The sequence below is a fragment of the Botrytis cinerea genome, chromosome 4 (genome assembly GCF_000143535.2).
Source record: "Botrytis cinerea B05.10 chromosome 4, complete sequence".
Lineage (NCBI taxonomy): Eukaryota > Fungi > Ascomycota > Leotiomycetes > Helotiales > Sclerotiniaceae > Botrytis > Botrytis cinerea.
This window is the reverse complement of record NC_037313.1, coordinates 7,729-26,539: the sequence shown is the minus strand read 5'-3', so window position 1 is coordinate 26,539 and position 18,811 is coordinate 7,729. Positions and strand designations below refer to the sequence as shown.

The window sequence follows — 18,811 nt, the reverse complement described above, 5'->3', positions numbered from 1 at the left end:
GCATGGAAGGGATATAGAATCGAAACGCATAATCAGCAACATGCGGAAAAGAGCCGAGTTCATTCTGATTAAGGTCCAGACTGGAAGCATATATAGACATGTTCAGGTCTTCAAAAGGGACACAGATTCTATCATCTCCATTCAGTTGTGTCTTCTTCAACTGTTCTACTTCATTCAATTCTTTTATTGTCTCCGGTAGCAACCAAAATGGATGCTCTAAACGGAACTACGAAAATCGTCGAGATAGACTCACCTGTGTCTAGATTCGGCCCGTACTTGACAGGCCCAAACTTGGCTGGTGGTCTTGCCATTGCCTTTCTTGTGCAATTCATATACCAGATTGTCTACTACAGATATTTCCATCCTCTCAAAGATTTTGATGGTCCCTTTTGGGGATCAGTGACCAGACTTTGGCACACATATCAGAACATTAGGGGCATCGAACTGGAAACGTATGACCGTTTACTCAAGGAGAAAAACAGTATGTATAGCCATTGACCCGATCATATAATATTTCAGCTCTAATGCAGTTATAGCAAACATTCTTCGGATATCACCAACAGAACTGTTAATTCCATCAGCTCTTTCCCTGCCCCAGATTTACCATCGTCAAGCTGTAAAGACAAAATGGTACGTCACTGGTGCACTTGGTCCAGGAGAATCAGTCTTCAATATGCAACAACATTCGCACCATGCTCACTTCCGTCGATTGATCGCTGGGCCATACTCGATGTCTAAGATGGTCAAGAATGAACCGCTCATTGACGATATTATCATTGCTTGGATCAGAAAATTGAATGACATGTTTGCTCAACAAGACAAAGCTTTTGATATGTCGAGATGGGCAACATTTGCTGCATTCGATGTTATCAGCTTGGTCGGATTCGGAGAGGCTTTTGGATTTGTGGATACTGCTACTGATGTTGATGATTTGATTGAAGAACTCCACAAAGGATTCTTTTACTTTGGTATTGTTGGCAGAATGTATCCATTTGTTGAGTTCATCAAGAAGACTTGGCTTGGGCGTTTCCTTGTCTCTAGTGAAAAAGATAAGGGGGGAATGGGGTTCTTGATAAGATGGACCAACAGAATCATGAAAGCTAGACAAAAGGAACTTGCTGAGGGAGGAAAAGATAAAGGCAGAGTCGATTTGCTACAATCGTATGATAACCCTTTCTCGTTTGTCTTTGACAAGGCTAACAAATCAGATTTTATGAGGCTCGTGATGCCCAAGGTCAACCACTCACCGAGGATCATATCCGAGCCGAATGCATGCTATTATTCACAGCCGGTGCCGATACTACCGGAACGACCATGGGAGCAATGATGGCTTACCTTCTTTCCAACCCTACAGTATACGCTAAAATGGTGGCTGAGATTGACGCCGCTTTCGAAAGCGGTGTATTATCTACCCCCGTTCCGGCCGCGTCAGAAGTTTCCAAGAACTGTCCATATTATGTTGCTTGTGTCAAAGAATCCTTACGCTTATGTCCTTCGGCTCCTAATATCTTTCCTCGTCTCGTGCAAGCTGATCATGCTCCACTTGTAATCGATGGGAAAACCATTCCAGTTGGAACTGAAGTGACCAGCACTGCGTACATGGCGAACCGTGATCCGGCAGTTTATGGAAAAGATGCGAACGAATTCAGACCCGAAAGATGGTTGGAAAATAATGGAGAAGCTGGTAAAGTATTTGATAAATATCTTGCTACTTTCGGATATGGCACTCGAAGTTGTTTGGGTAAGGATCTTGCAATGATTGAATTGATGAAGACTCCTTTGATGGTAAGTAATCCTGACTCCTGCCCCGTTAGTTACCTGTCCGGGCCATTCCATTACTAACAGTGAACAGTTCTTCCGAGCATTCAATCCACGACTGTGCCTCCCAAGCAAAGAAACTCCATCCCCAAAACGTATTTTGGTGGGCGCTATGTTTTATTGGGACGATATCTGGATGAAGCTTGAGAAAAGAGACATTCCTGGATTCACTTGGTGAGATTACTAGAGGGAAGGAATAGAAGTTACGACGAACGTGCGAGAAAATAATTTTTGATTGTCAGAAGTCAAGCTAAAATTGAATTTGCATAACTATACGATTGGTTTTTTCTGGGATCTTTATCAGCCCCTTGCAGTCTTAGTCGTAGGAAAATTAACTCGATTATGTCAACTCTTGCATTACAACCTTATAAATAGCACGTTAGCTGTGTGAACTAGCATGACATGAATACCACCCACACCAAAATAAAACGTGCCCCTTTACCCAGAACCAATTTTAAGTTCTGGGCCACACAGTCACCTTATGTATGATTTATGCAACGGCGATACCGCATCAACATTTAAATGACGTGACACGTACGAGATATACTTGAAGGATGCAAGAATACGGGCAACTGGCATAACCCTATTGAAAAGGTAAGATGGGGAGTGAATGATCCTTCTCTATAACCGCCACATGATACCGAGTAACGATAAAGGCATTCCGTAGAGTGCAAGGCGATTATTGACTCAAACATTCACGAGCTTGCCCGGTCAGGTCTATCTCGCAATCCACAAAATCCCCGAGGTCGATAAGGTAAGTGGTGCCACGATCCGTGGGGAAACTTGTGGAGGTTTCCTTCGGGTGGAAGCACGGGTAATTGGTAATTATGTAGCGTAGTACTCGGGTTCAACGGCTCCGCCATTCGCTAAGAGATTTCAATACCCCCTGGCATAATTGGGTGGCATGACTTGCACGTGAGCGGAGAATTGTTTTCTGGGATATTGCTCTCACAGTTCGTCGCATGTCTCTATCGATCTCATCAAATCTTCACCGGCGCCAGAATCCAACGAGAATGAGATAGCCGGTGGTGATTCACACCTCTTTACGGATTTCAATAGAGTCGTCCCAGAGTAATTTCCGAGGTCATGTTGCTGCATCAAAACTAATCATGAATGGGTTAGAGCATGCATCGCAGGGGGTAGATCTGGTAACCTGGAGTAACATTATGGGACTGGTTTGTGGATAGATCGACAAATCACACCAAGTTTGGAAATTCCCGCGTTTTTGTTTCATTTTAAACAATTTCAATATTGACAACACGAGAATGAAGGACAATTAGCCTTTTGTTTGGCACACAAACTCACCTGGGTGTTTTGCGGTGAAGGATGGATTACAAGTACGATATTTCACGATGCTTTTATTATTTCTGTTGTCAAGTCCTTCTCTTCTTGAATCGAATATCGCCGACTAAAATTTGGAATAATCATATCGGTGGCAATTGTGGACTCGCAACTTCTTTTCCCATTCCCATTCCCATTCGCTCACGCGGGCAATCGTTGCGCGCTTTTTTAATCAATCTTGATCCTTCAGAATTCGATACCCACAACTTGCTGACAATACCTAAATTCCAAATATCCTCTCAACTTTACAACCATGCTGTGGGAGCGAGCTACTGCGTAAGTCGTATCATTGAATCCCTGATTCGTTCAAAGTGTGCTGATGTTGGAATAGATTTGTCGCTGGGGCTTTATCGTCGGCCAAAAATCTTGAACATTCCAAATTATCTACGCGTACGACGGGTACAATCGATGATTATTTGACGGCTCAAAGTCCAATCTCCCTTCAGGGTATCCTAAATAACATCGGTCCTGATGGTTCTAAGGCTCAGGGTGCGAGTGCCGGAATTGTTGTTGCAAGCCCAAGTACAGTTGATCCTAATTGTGAGTCAATTGACACCCTTGAATTCGGTCGGTAGGCAGCACTGACATCGATATTGATTAGACTTTTACACTTGGACCCGTGATTCGGCCTTGACTTTCAAATATCTTATCGATACTGGCAATTCGAGTCTCCAAAGTCTTATTGAAGATTATGTTACTGCTCAAGCAAAACTGCAAACCGTCGACAATCCATCTGGAGACTTGGCGACAGGAGCAGGTTTGGCAGAACCAAAATATTACACGAATGAAACTGCATTTTTAGGTGAATGGGGGCGCCCTCAACGTGATGGGCCAGCTTTACGCGCCATAGCTTTGATTTCATTTGGTAACGATCGCCTTACCTTGGGACAAAATGATACTGTCAAGGAAATCATCTGGCCAATTGTTCGGAACGACTTGGCATATGTTTCTCAGTATTGGAACTTCTCCGGTTTTGATTTATGGGAAGAAATTAATGGATCATCGTTTTTTACCACCGCCGTTCAACATCGAGCATTGGTAGAAGGAGCAAAATTCGCCACTGCCCTCGGAGAGTCATGTAACGATTGCGAGGAACAAGCCCCAGAGGTCCTTTGCATGCTACAGGATTATTGGAATGGAGCTAGCATAAATTCAAACATCCAAGTACAATCGTCAACTTATGATCGTTCCGGGTTGGATTGTAATTCAATTTTGACTTCGATTCATACTTTTGATCCTGATCAAGCTGTGGGATGTGATTCTACCACTTTCCAACCTTGTTCTGACCGCGCCCTTGCAAACCACAAAGTGTTGGTTGATTCTTTCCGCTCTATTTATACTATCAATTCGAATGCATCAACAGGACAAGCTGCAGCTATCGGACGTTATGCTGAAGATGTTTATCAAGGAGGAAATCCTTGGTATATATGCACATACGCTGCAGCAGAACAACTTTATGATGCTCTATGGACATATAACACCACGGAAAGTATTACCATAACCGACATTAGCCAGGACTTTTTCACCGACTTAGTCCCCGGGATAGAGACAGGTACATTCGCAAGTGATTCAAGCCAATTCAAGGATATAGTAAAAGCCATGCAAGATTATGCAGATGGCTTTGTATCAATCGCTGAAACATACACACCAGAAGACGGAGCACTAGCGGAACAATTTTCCCGTGAAAATGGTACCGCTTTAAGTGCAGTAGATCTCACATGGTCTTATGCATCTTTCCTCACCATGCAACGAGCCAGAGAGGGGAAGTCTGGTCCTAGTTGGGGAGCTGCATCTGCTATCGCCAAAGGAGTGCCAGATAAATGCTCGGGTGGTGGCGTTAAGGGAGCTTATTCCACGCCATCCGCAACTGCATTTCCTCAAAGTGAAGAGGGAACTTTTGGAACGAAGACGAGTTCGACAAGTGACACGGGAACTGGAACTGGTACAGTGAGTGGCACTGCGGTTAGTGCGACGACATCAAAGAGTGCTGGGAACAGAGTTATGCCTATTGGTTTCTTTTGACATTAGTGTGGGTTAGAAAATTGCCAGACTTGGTCCAGGCAAGGAGTGCTGTAGTCTTTGTGAGATGTCTCCGCGGAAGTGTTGTACAATTTTGTTATGATTTTAATGGCCTACGATGTGTATATATAATGTGTACCAATGAATGGGTGTATTGACCAATGGCAAGAGATAAGAAGCACGATAGAATAATATTAATCTCGAATGTTTCACCCGTCCAATGAACATTGGCACACTGTGCATGCATTCATTATCATGAATTCTGTTGCCATGCGATTTATTCTTGAGCCGATGATACAATACTCCTAGTCTTCATTCAGAATCTTTTAACGCAATCATTGCCATGAGACACCGGAGGGTGAAGGGTTTGCTTTCAAAATATTATTTGCATTAGAAGGAGGGGTGTTCGATACGAGGTTCTCTGCGGAGGCATTGTTAGCGAAGAGCTCAGGGTAAGAACACTCATTCAGTGCTTCAGATGGATTCTGATGCTTATGAAAATCAGTTTACTTAGCTAGTTGGCTGGAATTTTCATTTATCATCTTTAAATTGATCTTCTTACTTTCCTAAGTATGAGAGTTTACCAAAAGGATAATTTATAACATAAGTAAGCTCTTCTTCTCCGCTCTGACAAGAAAAGGTCTTCCGACGAAAAGAAACCCCTTTATTGAAAATATTCTCCGAGAGAAATATTCTGTCGCTAAGTTCGCGTACTTGAAGAAGTGGTAAACTGAATATAAGTACTGATTCGATTTAACAAGTCGCTCTATTGATTGTTAGACCAGCCAGTCAGCCAATTGGGATTTGCATGTGAGATCCTGGGTCTGTATTTTTATGTAGGTTACTAGATTGTTTCCAAGCATCTCATTGTCAACGAAGGGCTCTAGAGACACGGCAAGATATAAGAATGCTAATCTTGAGGATGTAACAAGAAGGAAATGAATAATTTCAGTTCTCAAGAAGCAGCCTATGATGAAGTTTAAAGGTAAGTAAAACACAACTTTACAGCTCTATTCATCCGGACCCTCCAGTATGAGACGGATATGTAGATGGGGAGTCATCGAAGAGAAAAAATTACCAGGTACAGAATACAAGGCTAGACGAGAAGCTTAGTCTCTCGGCCACTCCCCCTTTTTTAAGTTTGAAGAAGGAAACTATGTACCACTCGTCCCCCAGTCTGATGTTGATATAAATGAATTTATGACTTGGCTTGAATACTCCCGTCATGATAGATATGCTTGGAACGAGAGACTGAAAAATATTCATACATAAAGAGACTTGAAAAAGCAAGGTTTCTAATCTACTTTCGAGACATTGAGAGATGAGATATAAGCGCTGGAGAATGTTCTTTTCTTTCACGTGTTTGTATCAACAATTTTGCATAGCACTCTATGTTAGAACTTCTTTCACAGGCCCTGCCCCCTCCCGAAAAGTAAGCATCGATCTCCAGAAGAACTGACTCTCCAAACACGGTTTTCGAGCGAGAAGTTGGCCCTCAAAGTTTTTGTTTTTTCGAACCGCACGAAGCCGGAAGTCTGTAGCATCCAAAGAAATGACCGCCATAAGAGTCGCTGAGCTGAGGGTGGCAGTTTGCGTGAAAGAGCTTGACTTCAAAAAATTGATCCAAAATTCATGACCATTCGGAACTTTTCGGCTGAGAACTGATTCCATCACTTCCGCTTCCAATTTCCTTTCTGCAGATGATTTTCTGGGACGAAGCTGCTTGTTAAACTACCCGGATGAAAAGCAATCACGAAAAGGGTGGAGCTACAAAAATAAGGGTTCGTTCGGATCGATCTTTTATTTTATTGATGAAATCTCTAATAATAATAAAATGGCAAGGGATTTGAAATATTGGTATTTGAATGAAGCTAATATATTTGGGGTAATATTGGGACGTGCGAGGTTGAATTGAAAATGAAGAAGATAACGCTTTTTCTCAAATATATTAGCCCAACTAGACCTCAAAAGCTGCTGTTGGCCACTGTATGAGAAAGGTTAAGAAAATTTGTTGCATTTGTCACTTTAAGATTCTTAGACTCAATATTTTATTAGATCTAATATTGCGTTCGGTAAACGCATTTATTTGAGCTAGTATATATTGGGCTTAATATTGCGTTCGGTAAACACCATATTAGGTCTAATATGTCTAATATATTGGTCTAATGTCAATTTTTTTTTTGATCCGAACGGGCCCTAACTGCTACTTCTAAGACTAGGCAATCTGAGCTAAAACATTCATTCGCGTTTGTGTAGTTGTTCGTCTCAGTGACAATGCTCGAATCATTTGTGCATATCATGGTGATACCCCTATGAAGATTGTGAGTCTTTCATATCGATTTTCTTATTGGCACAACTTTCATTCTATATACCGCGGTTGGAATGGTAGCTTTCCATGATAATAACATTAATGGTGAGACCCAACTACTAGGAGGCACAACTTACTAAAAGACTTTGCGATCATAGAGAAAGGTAGCACAAGTCTTGGATTGAGCTTTGCTGAATGATTTGGAGAAGTCTTTTCGAGGAAAGAAAGGAATTTAGTGAGATGATTCAAAGAACGGCGGATTCTATTAAGAAGCCAAAGACGAGTCTTGATGAGTTCGAGGGAAATTGAACATTTTGAAATCACCGCGTGACTGTTTTTTCGCTTTTATCTATTACAGGACGTAGCGTAATTCTAGGAATATGAGGCTGTTCCGCAATGAAATAGCTCATATCGTAACAGCCCTTAGTACCCACTACACTACAATTTCATCAATTTCACTTTAGAATTTCAAATTCAATTCATTCAATTACCTTCTATTTACTACATATATATATTTTCTTTTAAAAATTATTCAAAATGGCTTCTCCATTAAATATTGAATCAGTTTTACCATCATTCTGGTCAGTTAAATTTATTGACCAGAATGAATTGACCAAATACACCAAATACACCAAATCCATGAAAAGTACCTCTTTTACCACTTTCATTTATTTCACCTATTTCATTAATCTTACTAATTTTACTAGATTCATTAGATTCAGTAGATCTATTGAATTCATAAAAAATGAACTGAATTAATCAATTTGATTGATTTACTCTAATAAATTGCACAAATCAACCAATTTGTGTAAATCATATGGGATAACAGGTAAGCTGAGGGCTTGTTTATACACGATCAGATTTAGGAGGTTTATTATTGGAAAATGGTGATATTACGATCTCAGAATAACGAAGGAGAAAACACTCTGTTTATGTATATAATATAATCCATTACGCAATGAGCTTAGGATATTGAGTAATGGTTCTGTATATCCTAAGCACATTGCGCAATGCCCTGATTTTAATTTGCTACGCTATACCACAGGACACACCGAAACCTAGTTTATTGAGCAATAAGCTAGCTCATTGCGCAATGTCAATGTTGCGGTACGTCCTGTAACATATCAGTGCACGTGGATAGGAACTTCTTTTGATGTATTATTGTGTGAACGAAGTGAATAACTTCAATTCAATTACCACTGTAATATAGCAACTGTAATAAAGCCCTAAGCGAATGCGAAAGAGACTAGCTCTTTTAGTAAGCCTTATAAAGGCTTACTACTTTCAATACGTAGCTAGCTCTTTAGACAGAATACAATTAGACATACAGGACCTACGAGATTCGTGGGTGCTACGTCTTCCGTATCCTTCTCGTACCAACAATTATGTATACTCTTGCTTACCTGAGGAGATTTATCCGAAGAATAAGCACAGTCAATCACCCTCTTGTTACTTTGGACTAATCATTCCTGGAGAAACAGTATCATTCATTGAAGACACACATTGATGGTTCTATGCAAGAGTTTCGGGAGAACAAGAAATCAATCTTGACTCAAATCAGAGTTCAACAACAGCCCCTGGATGCTGTAGAAAAACCTGAGAATAAAAGTAGCTAATGCACACAATTTTTCCGCTTCGCTCATGTGGGTAACAATAGCCATGTAGCCTCTGCATATCTCTCAAGACTCTCCAATAGTGACTATATACCTTGTCGGAACCTCAACAGAGGTGTAAGTCCTCGAATAAATCCTGATAGTTTGGTTAGGTAGGTTGCCATTTTCCATGTTAGACGATATTAGACGATATTAGACGATATTTCATGAAATTACTATTGAACAATTGGAAAGCGCACAGAAATAACACATATGTAGAAATTCAAGGTTAAAGTAAGGGAACATTCCATCTACTCCCTTTGTACAAAGGGGCAATATTACACGGTGAGGGGTTGATCTCACTTTGTTCCAGAGATGTAATGTATGCAATATGAATATGAGAACGGAATGTAATACTATTTGTGGATTTAATCTATTTCTCAATGTGTGAAAATAACGTTTGACCCTCGTTGTCAATAAATCACAACATGAGGTTGGAGGCATTTCCAGCTGTAGCTCTTACTTACCCCGCCATGGTTACCCCGCACTTCAGTTACGCCAATTACCACCACCCCACCATCAACCGCCATCAACACCGCAGCTACGGTAACACAAAATAATTGATGTCCTGGAAGCTAAACCCAAATATTCGCTGCATCACTATTCCACCTTTAATCATGATAGGTTTTCCACTATAATTAATATTCCATAAGCTATTCACTCCTGATCATCAAAAGACTATTTCACATAGAATATCGATTTCAAGAATACGCGTGAATACGAGGCCATCGTCAAAACAGCCATCATCTTCGGAGTCACAGTACTATATCGGAATGGAACTAAGCATAACTTGGGCACTAACGACCGTTTAACAACTAGATAGGAATAGTAATGAGCTGAAACAAGAGGATTCCTGAATAAGAAATTTGTTAAAGGATACAATTCATCGAAGTCAAATCGTATTATGATTAAGATTATGAATCAGAGAGTGAAGAAGGTCTGAGATGAACGCTAGTTTGCGTATATAGAAAAGAGGTACATAGCGAAATGGGCCCAAACCCAGACAAGAGTGCGCTATCGTATTGATTCTGCTTGCGTGGATTATTTTGCATCCAGGTTTCTACCAGCCGAAGCATCAATTCCTAACTCCACTGTTCGCCATACAAGTAAATTTTTATGAGAAGACAAAGTTTGAGGGTGGTTGATACCTAAAATCTTGGTCCGTAATACTACACATTCCTCCATTAGCTTCAGAGCTTCTTCATGTCGATCCTGTTCCTTCCATGTGTAGGCAAGGTTGGCCATGCTGGTAAGTGTGAAAGGATGATCCACTCCAAGTTTCTTCTTGCGAGTCTCCATCACTTGCACCTCTAGCTCTTCAGCAGTATCCAATCGTCCTTGATTGTAATATGTAAGCGCTAGATTACCCATGCTGGTAAGTGTATGTGGGTGATTCACTCCAAGTTTCTTCTTGCAAATCTCCATCACTTGCACCTGTAGCTCTTCAGCAGCATCCCACCGTCCTTGAATGCGATATGTTGATGCTAGATTACCCATGCTGATAAGTGTATCTGGATGATCCACTCCAAGTTTCTTCTTGCAAGTCTCCATCACTTGCACCTGTAGCTCTTCAGCCGCATCCCATCGTCCTTGAATGCAATATGTTGATGCTAGATTACCCATGCTGGTAAGTGTATCTGGATGATCCACTCCAATTTTCTTCTTGCAAGTCTCCATCACTTGCACCTGTAGCTCTTCAGCCGCATCCCATCGTCCTTGAATGCAATATGTTGATGCTAGATTACCCATGTTGGTAAGTGTGAAAGGATGATCCACTCCAAGTTTCTTCTTGCAAGTCTCCATCACTTGCACCTGTAGCTCTTCAGCCGCATCCCATCGTCCTTGGTTGGAATATGTCAATGCTAGATTACTCATGTTGGTAAGTGTGTCTGGATGATCCACTCCAAGTTTCTTCTTGCAAGTCTCCATCACTTGCACATCTAGCTCTTCAGCAGCATCCAATCGTCCTTGATTGTAATATGTAAGCGCTAGATTACCCATGCTGGTAAGTGTATGTGGGTGATTCACTCCAAGTTTCTTCTTGCAAATCTCCATCACTTGGACCTGTAGCTCTTCAGCCGCATCCCATCGTCCTTGAATGCGATATGTAAGCGCTAGATTACCCATGCTGGTAAGTGTATCTGGATGATCCACTCCAAGTTTCTTCTGGCAAGTCTCCATCACTTGGACCTGTAGCTCTTCAGCAGCATCCCACTGGCCTCTAGATTCATAAACCAAGCCTACTATTGCCATACTATTTAGCGTATCATCATGTTCTCGTCCGAAGATCTTTTTTCTAACTTTCATTGACTTTACCGATAGCTTTTCCGCATCCTTGCCATTCCCCATCTGCCACGCGTACCATCCTGCCTTATACAGTATTGAAGCCCATTCTTGTAACGAGTTCTGTTCCTCGGGCTCATGTAATAGTGCTAATTTTGCATGTGGAAAAAGCGTCCGACACTGTACCCAGTTCTCGTACTCTCCTGTTGGAAGCTCTTCGTTAAGATTTTTGATAAATTGCTGTTTCCATTTCTCTTGCTGTTTCTGATCTTCAAGCCATTTTCGTGTAGCTAGTTGTACCAGTCTGTGCATTTCAAATGTTGTGCGATCTGCAGTTACGGAGATGAACGAGTAGTCTTGTAAAAGTGAGATATCGTCCTCAAATTCATCATTTATGCTAGACTGCGAAGTTTTATCTGTATCGTCATCACTACATGCAGTACTGATGCTATTATGATCATCATCATCATCACTCCTTTTTTTCTGGTTTCGATGCAGGTTTCTATGCGTATCTGGACTTCGCAGAAGAGCCTCGGGGATTCCTTGCCGATCAAAAAAGCTCATAAGCGACAATAAGTCAGCAGCGGTTGATCTTATTTTACGGATGTAGTCAAACGATATTTGCCATGTAATAAGAATAGAATTCTTCGCTTCCCAATCTCGACGGAGCTGTTCGCTATCACGGTCAAGAAGACTTGTTCTTTTGCGATCACTTTTTCGAAAGTCTTTGAGATAATCTTGTAAAGAATAACGTGGCATTCTTTTCGATATGTATGAAGCTGCCTGAACAATAGCAAGCGGCATAAACTCTAGTGCCTCAACAAGCTCGGCGGTATTGTCGTCATTGTCACACTTTTCTAGCTTCTTTTCAACAAGTGCTAGCGCCTCTACCATCCCCATAGGTCCGATTGCAATAATGTCGCGTTGTTCAACTAGCTTTAGCGCAGCATCCCTGCTTCGTGTTGTTACAAGGATCGATCCATTTGGGCAATGTGGAAGATATGTTATAAGCGGTCGTGTGTTCTCAATGTTATTGCTTGTTTGCCCGTCTCGGCCCTTACTTTGAGCTTGGACCAGAAAGCTAGCATCATCCGCATTATCAAGTATAACAAGCCACTTGCCCTTCCTATCATCGTGGAGCCAGTCATGCACAAGCTGAAACACATTGGCCTGTGGATTTTGCCGGCCAGGAATCTTCACGCAGTTTGCAATCTCTCGAAAACTTTGCTCAAATCGGGCGGTATTACTTGCATGGACCCAGAAAACCCATGTCTCCTGTGATCGATCTCGGGTTTGGTACGCGTATTCAATAGCAAGTTGAGATTTGCTTTGGTGCAGTCAGTCATCTGTGTAATGAAAGAGAATTTGCAATGTGCATACCCGACGCCGCCTAGACCAACAAGCACAGTTCGAGAACCTGAAGCAGTGAACTTCTCGTAGATTTGGTCGAGTATTGTCCCTCGCTCGACAAAGTCTTTATCGCGACTGAAGGGTATGAGGGCCGCTGGGTTAGGTGGAGTTTCTAACCGTTCTAGAGTGGAACTCTTCTTAGCGCTGGTCAACATGGATCTTTCGCAACTTACCAGGAGAAGCATTGTGATAAAAGTTTGTATTGACTGCACCGTTGATTATTCCGGCTTGGAAGCCGGAGTTGTTGTCGCCGAAAGACATCGCGGATCCCGCTGCAATAAAGATACTTTTGTGATGCAGTATTTTGCAGCAACTGTGTTTGCTGATAAAATTCGTTATCCTTCAGCCGCAGCAACTTTCGACAACGCTCCAATCAGATGACCGACATTTACAGGCCTCAACTTACAGTTAGAATTCTTGTTTTACACAAACTTTCTATCATGGACATTCACAAATGGCTGATCCTCTCAGTATCACCGCTAGTATCGTAGGTATAATTGTGCCAGCCTTGCACGGCACACGATTACTACTAGAAGATCTACAACAGCTCAAAGATGCACCTAAAACTGTTAATCGGCTAGTGGAAAATGTGCATTCTGTCGATGCAGCACTCAAATCGCTTCAAAGTGTAGACGAGAGAGAATGGAGCCTACTTGGCGAAGGTATAGCTGAGCAGTCAGAAACGACGATTAATAGCTGCACGCAAGCATGCGACCTTTTCAGAGCTGATCTTCGGCGATGGACCAAACACTCAGAAGGTGGAAAATTATCATGGAAGGATCAATTAAAGGTCGGATTCTTCAAACAAGGGCAACTCAAAGCTATATCAGAGCAGCTTTCAAACTGTAGGCTTGCTATTAATTCTATTGTCAGTATAGCAACTTTGTGAGTAATCATGATTGAATTGTTTCTATCCTGGAAAATGTACTAATTCTACTTTAATAGATACAGCTCCGTCCGCCATAGTCATATCACGGAAGAAATCAAGAAAACGATATCTGCAAAGCAAATTGAGGTCAAAGATGCCATTTCTACCGGGGACCGACAGCTGGTGGTGTTAGAGAATAAGTTGGAAGAGCTGAGCCTCAGTAGTGATGGTGATGATGATGACACAGTTGAATTCAGGGAGGACAAAACCGAAGCAGTACGACAGTTTGAAGAAGAATTTTTAGGGATGAAAGCATCGCAGAAGTTGTTGACTCAGCTGTTGTCCAAGTCGCAGGAAGAAGCTGTCGCAAAAGCTGCGGGGTATCAAAACGGTTCAACTACAGTGTCATCAGTGTCATTTGGTTCTCAGAACTCAGGTTTTCAAGCTGGGATCATTAATGGTGGAGTTAGTGGAACCACTTTCGGCAGAAACTGATCATATGATATGGAATGCCAAGATAGAGTCTTCATGATATCACGGTGTGAGGATAGGCACTAGGCAAGATGTATGATATTCTACAAGGAGGGAAGACCTTCCGGAGTCTCCTGCCTCAAAATCAAGGCCTAAAATTATGTAATCACCGTGTGGTCCACCACTGGTGGTCTGAGGATGAGATGATTTGAATGGTAACTATCTGCATTATTCATGTTTAATTTGACATAACACGTCCTATTGAGATGGATGTAAATAAATACATATACACATCGGCATTCTCATAAATGCAATACCATATGTCCAAGTACAACGATTTAAGCTGCTGCACTCGACGAGTATAGTCGTTATTTTACACAGCCTCGAACACTTGCCAAACTGCATGTATTGCACGTGATTACACTAGATTTCCCGTCTCAGAAATCCGCATTCCCACAAAGCACCCCTCCAATATGTTGACTCAAAGTCCTATTTTATTATTTCTTCTCCTATCCACCATGAGAAGTTCTGTCTGTCCTTTCTGCCTTGATAACTGTCTATATTATGAAAACTCAAAATCCCCGTTCACTTCCCTTAACTATTTACAATCATAGAATCTGCTTTCACTGTGTACTCTTCCTTTCCAGTTCCATCCTCGAAATCCTGTTTCCTTTTCTTCTCTTATATTTCCTCGTATTAATTTCCAGTGACTCATGAGCTTCCCTCACTACTAATGATTTCCAACAGTCTAAGAGCCTCCTTCGAGCAATAATCTGCCATCTTCGTCCAGTCTCAATCTCGACCAACAATGGCGCCTACGATCCAAGGTCAAGTAGAAGATGCTCCCAACACGCTCCAAAATGTTCTGTAACGACGTAAATATGATAGTAGACTAATTTAGGAAAGGAAGAAGAACATGCTTAGTAGAGAGCATTATCAAACTTTGTGGGTTGATCTAAATAATACACAGTTTTTGCAGCTATTTGGTGCTGGAAAAGAGTAGAAGGTGGTAGAGGTCACACAAAAAACGCCTTCGCATACAACATAGTCAACCTAACAGCTACGCATAGTGAATACAGATAAATCACCACGTAGCGGCAGCGAGGTGCGGGGATGCACTTGGGGCAATAGCACACAGTGTAGAGGTCAATTTAACAGGGTAGAAAATCAATGTCTTATTTAGTCTGCGGGAAGAGAAACTATAAAAACCGTAATAATAGTGTCACGTTCCAGGTCACGTTCTCCCGCACACAATGCCTAGAATACAAAAGCCAGTATTTACTAACTAAGCTGATTATGGATTGGTAGAAGCAAGCCAAGTGGAAATGTACTCCATGTATCATGTAATCATATATCTCTATAGCAGGCCATTTTCATATTTGCAGATGCATAAAATCCCTTCTGATTGGCCATAAGTAATGTGCCGACGCTAGGGCAGGGTTGTTCCGGCCGATGAAGCCATCAGGTCAAAATCTTAACATCCTTGATTAGTAAACCATCAGGTCACGCAAGCAAATCATTATTCATATTATTAAAGAAAAACTACAATTCCTTACATAAGCAGGTCATTATTATTTGAAAGTATATTTCACGTGGGTCCTAGAGCAGGGGGAGCTAGCCTTAATTAGTACTAGTAAGAGCTCTGGCTTATATCAGAGCTCTTTCTCTCATGGCTAGCTTCATTACACTTGATAGAATTGATCTCCGAATGCCCTGATATTCTACCCTCAAAAATAAGAAAAAAAGCTTCCACGAATCTACAGTCTGAAAATCCTCTTTCCCCGACGGCTAGTTATAAATTCGAATTATAACTTAATAATAGACGATCGAAAGCTATATAGATTGATTAGATAAAATCGATAAGATAGTGATCAAGTAATCTAAATCATTTGATCAAGATAAAGATCGTGATTTCGAAAGAATAAAAGAAATAATAGATAACCCTAACCCTCAAAATCATGTGTCACACTGCTTATATAGTCATTTTAGTCGTTAACCCGAGCCTGCTTTCAATATTAGACTAATCATTAGACTAGTCATCTTATTATATCATATGTATATTGTGCGCGGAGAAACGTGACATATGGGTCGCGTGACGAGAAAATCTACTATTTATAGTTCCTCCTCTTGTAGACTGAAAATGTAAAAAATTTACTATTTCTTATTCTGACCATCAACGTTGTGTGATGAGCACAAGTGTGTCCTCGCACGTCGCTATCGCTACGTGGCGATTTATCTCCATTCACTAGATATAGATATTAGGTTGACTATGGTATGTGCGAAGGCTTTTCTTGTGTGATCTCTACCACCTTCTACTCTTTTACAATATTTACTCTTCTATATCCTCATGACCAGCGATAGGAGGTATAAGTATCAGAATTATGTAACAGACCATGACGTAATGAATCACAATTTCATGTGAGGAATCGAGATGGGACGGTTGTGACTTTATGGAATACCGTGACGGGAACCTCAACGTTTCACTCAAGGATTGATTATATCAGCGTGACATGACACCGTGACGATTATTCTATCATTTATGAAACGTTGACGTGACAGGTGAGCGTGACAAATCATGATTACTTTGCCCTTGGTCACGTTGGCGCCATATGCTGCCGTGACATGACTCGTAGCAAAATTGCAAGTAAAGATTTGTCGGAAAATAAAAAGCCACTGATAATCGATAATATGCGGCATCTTCACAGAGAAGATGTCGATGGGTATATGAGAAGAAGCAGTAATTCTGAGACAGATGTGTTATAGTAGGTATAACAAAAATTGAAAATGATATTGTTATTAATGAGATTTTTTTTTTAAATTTTTATAATTATAACTATAGTTATATTATACTTTCTCAAAAAGCAAGGGGTCCGGAGCTCGCAGGCCCCTGGTGTATAGTTTCAGGATTTTAATAGATATATTGCAAAATCGGAAACGGGTTAAGTTTGAGTTTGATTATTTATTTAGAATTTCGAGTCATGATACGGAAAAAAAAGAGTGATTAAGATGCTCCTGTAATTATTCGAGCAAGAAATGACGATATGTTTTAGAATAAGATAGTAGATACATACTAATATCTGAAAAAATCACATTGATGCTTAATTTATCATAAGTCTGATAGTTCAAAAAGCGAACTTGATGTAAAGGGTAAAGTGTAATGAAAGTAACATGATATATGACATCTGGGAAATGAGGAGTGAGACAATCGGGAGAATAGGACAGGGGGAGAGCAGGATAGAGGGAGAGCGGAATGGGTGGGGGGAGAGCGGGATGAGTGGGAGGGAATGAAGGGGTGGGTAAGGGAGAGGGCGGAACGAATAAAAGGGCTATCATCTTTACTGTTCATGATTAAGATCCCAGCTCCCGGTGACCCCCGTCGGCGACACGGGCGGGGGGCCGGCGCCTTTTTAAATTTTTAATTTTTTTTTTCGATTTTTCTCTTCTCTTTGACCTTTCGTGTTTTTTTCTTCAAAACGGGAGGGCGCACTACATTCTCCGAAAGATTGCTCCCGGTGAGTAGTTTATAGGGGGTGAAAGTCTATTCACAATATGAGAGTACTCTCCCGGTGAACTCAATAGAATTCAATATCAATTCCCGGTGAGGTTGTTTTAATATATTTTAAGGTTCCCGGTGAGCTCCCGGTGAGCTTTCATTAACTTTAGTGAAAGAGCCCTATAAGAATAGGCTTTCAAGGCCCTAATGATCCACCCTATGCCCTAAAAGACGTTCTGAATAACCTGGTTAGGGGTCAGGGTTAGGCTCTCCTACGGGGATTTAGGTCAGGAGCGCTAATAATACCCTTAAGATGTAAGTAACATCACCGGGAAGTAGTTAAATGCTTTCGCAATAGGCCTGTATAAGCTTTAAGAATTCTATACTAGCTCCCGGTGAGCCTTTTATAGGCTTACTTTTAGGGTCAATAGCCTGTAAATAAGTCCCGGTGAGCTCTTGTAGGCTTAAAAGTTATGGGCTATGGCGATGAGCTCACTTGTATAAACGTTCACCGGGGATAAAATCATTAATCGGAAATTATTTTTATATGGGAAAATAACAAAAGCATGAAGATTTTATTTTTATTACTATAATATATATTATGCATGTGAAATGTATATTGCTAAGGTTCTCTTTTCATTCTCTATAAAATAAAAACAACAAAACCCTAATAGAAGTTAATTTAAGCCCTTCAAATGAAGTGATCCTTGAATTATAAGAGTTAGCGCATTTAAAAGACCTTGGTAAATAATGATAATCGACTTTCAAAATGATTCAAGTTTTTTTTTTAGGCTTATATATAAGCATTGAGAGCCTGTGGTATCCCCCGGTGACCTCCACTTAGGCTATGTGAGAGCCTATAATGTAGTCCAAATGCTCCCGGTGAGCTTTAATAGGCATGTATTATCATATAGGGGTTTCGTATCATTTATTAAGAGCGACGGCGATATTGATGAAAATTTTCTAAGTACCCACTTTGAGTAATTTTTCGGAACCTTTTTGTTAGTAAAAAAAATATCAATAGCGATTTCGCACGTAAAATAATTTGTCGGAAATTATTTTTTCGGACAAAATCAATTGTGCGTGGAAAATCTATAGATAAGGAGTCGATGGGTATATGAATGGGGTGGGTTGAAGCCTCAAAGAAA

The 18,811-nt window shown here is 41.0% G+C and overlaps 4 protein-coding genes across 5 annotated transcripts; 3 read left to right on the top strand and 1 right to left on the bottom strand.

Annotated features, from left to right (window-relative positions):
- Window positions 1-124: 124 nt before the first annotated feature.
- Window positions 125-2,263, top strand: BCIN_04g00040 (hypothetical protein). 2 transcript variants are annotated; one of them, XM_001548121.2, is made up of 4 exons: window positions 125-481; window positions 537-1,161; window positions 1,209-1,785; window positions 1,853-2,263. In XM_001548121.2, the coding sequence occupies exons 1-4, from the start codon at window positions 208-210 to the stop codon at window positions 1,994-1,996; spliced, it is 1,620 nt and encodes a 539-aa protein (XP_001548171.1). In that variant the 5' UTR covers window positions 125-207; the 3' UTR covers window positions 1,997-2,263. The 2 variants fall into 2 exon arrangements, with proteins under 2 accessions (XP_001548171.1, XP_024548064.1); XM_024692289.1 differs by having other exon boundaries at window positions 1,209-2,263.
- A 548-nt stretch (window positions 2,264-2,811) lies between these two features.
- On the top strand, window positions 2,812-5,398 carry BCIN_04g00030 (hypothetical protein). Its single transcript, XM_024692288.1, has 3 exons — window positions 2,812-3,435; window positions 3,491-3,699; window positions 3,761-5,398. Exons 1-3 carry the CDS (start codon window positions 3,413-3,415, stop codon window positions 5,179-5,181), a joined length of 1,653 nt encoding a protein of 550 aa, XP_024548063.1. The 5' UTR covers window positions 2,812-3,412; the 3' UTR covers window positions 5,182-5,398.
- Window positions 5,399-10,005: 4,607 nt separating this feature from the next.
- Window positions 10,006-13,118, bottom strand: BCIN_04g00020 (hypothetical protein). The gene is made up of 3 exons (XM_024692287.1): window positions 13,005-13,118; window positions 12,802-12,952; window positions 10,006-12,748 (listed from the first exon to the last, which is right to left on the bottom strand). The coding sequence occupies exons 1-3, from the start codon at window positions 13,090-13,092 to the stop codon at window positions 10,180-10,182; spliced, it is 2,808 nt and encodes a 935-aa protein (XP_024548062.1). The 5' UTR covers window positions 13,093-13,118; the 3' UTR covers window positions 10,006-10,179.
- A 155-nt stretch (window positions 13,119-13,273) lies between these two features.
- Window positions 13,274-14,502, top strand: BCIN_04g00010 (hypothetical protein). The gene is made up of 2 exons (XM_001548126.2): window positions 13,274-13,716; window positions 13,777-14,502. The coding sequence occupies exons 1-2, from the start codon at window positions 13,286-13,288 to the stop codon at window positions 14,192-14,194; spliced, it is 849 nt and encodes a 282-aa protein (XP_001548176.1). The 5' UTR covers window positions 13,274-13,285; the 3' UTR covers window positions 14,195-14,502.
- The last annotated feature ends 4,309 nt before the right edge of the window (window positions 14,503-18,811 follow it).

Coding starts and splice junctions, on each gene's coding strand:
- BCIN_04g00040 (XM_001548121.2), top strand. CDS start 208: ATGGATGCTCTAAACGGAACTACGAAAATCGTCGAGATAGACTCACCT. Junction 482..536: donor TTTACTCAAGGAGAAAAACA/GTATGTATAGCC, acceptor ATGCAGTTATAG/CAAACATTCTTCGGATATCA. Junction 1,162..1,208: donor AGAGTCGATTTGCTACAATC/GTATGATAACCC, acceptor CTAACAAATCAG/ATTTTATGAGGCTCGTGATG.
- BCIN_04g00030 (XM_024692288.1), top strand. CDS start 3,413: ATGCTGTGGGAGCGAGCTACTGC. Junction 3,436..3,490: donor CTGTGGGAGCGAGCTACTGC/GTAAGTCGTATC, acceptor ATGTTGGAATAG/ATTTGTCGCTGGGGCTTTAT. Junction 3,700..3,760: donor AAGTACAGTTGATCCTAATT/GTGAGTCAATTG, acceptor GATATTGATTAG/ACTTTTACACTTGGACCCGT.
- BCIN_04g00020 (XM_024692287.1), bottom strand. CDS start 13,092: ATGTCTTTCGGCGACAACAACTCCGGCTTCCAAGCCGGAATAATCAAC. Junction 12,953..13,004: donor TTATCACAATGCTTCTCCTG/GTAAGTTGCGAA, acceptor GTTCCACTCTAG/AACGGTTAGAAACTCCACCT. Junction 12,749..12,801: donor GTTGGTCTAGGCGGCGTCGG/GTATGCACATTG, acceptor ACTGCACCAAAG/CAAATCTCAACTTGCTATTG.
- BCIN_04g00010 (XM_001548126.2), top strand. CDS start 13,286: ATGGCTGATCCTCTCAGTATCACCGCTAGTATCGTAGGTATAATTGTG. Junction 13,717..13,776: donor ATTGTCAGTATAGCAACTTT/GTGAGTAATCAT, acceptor CTACTTTAATAG/ATACAGCTCCGTCCGCCATA.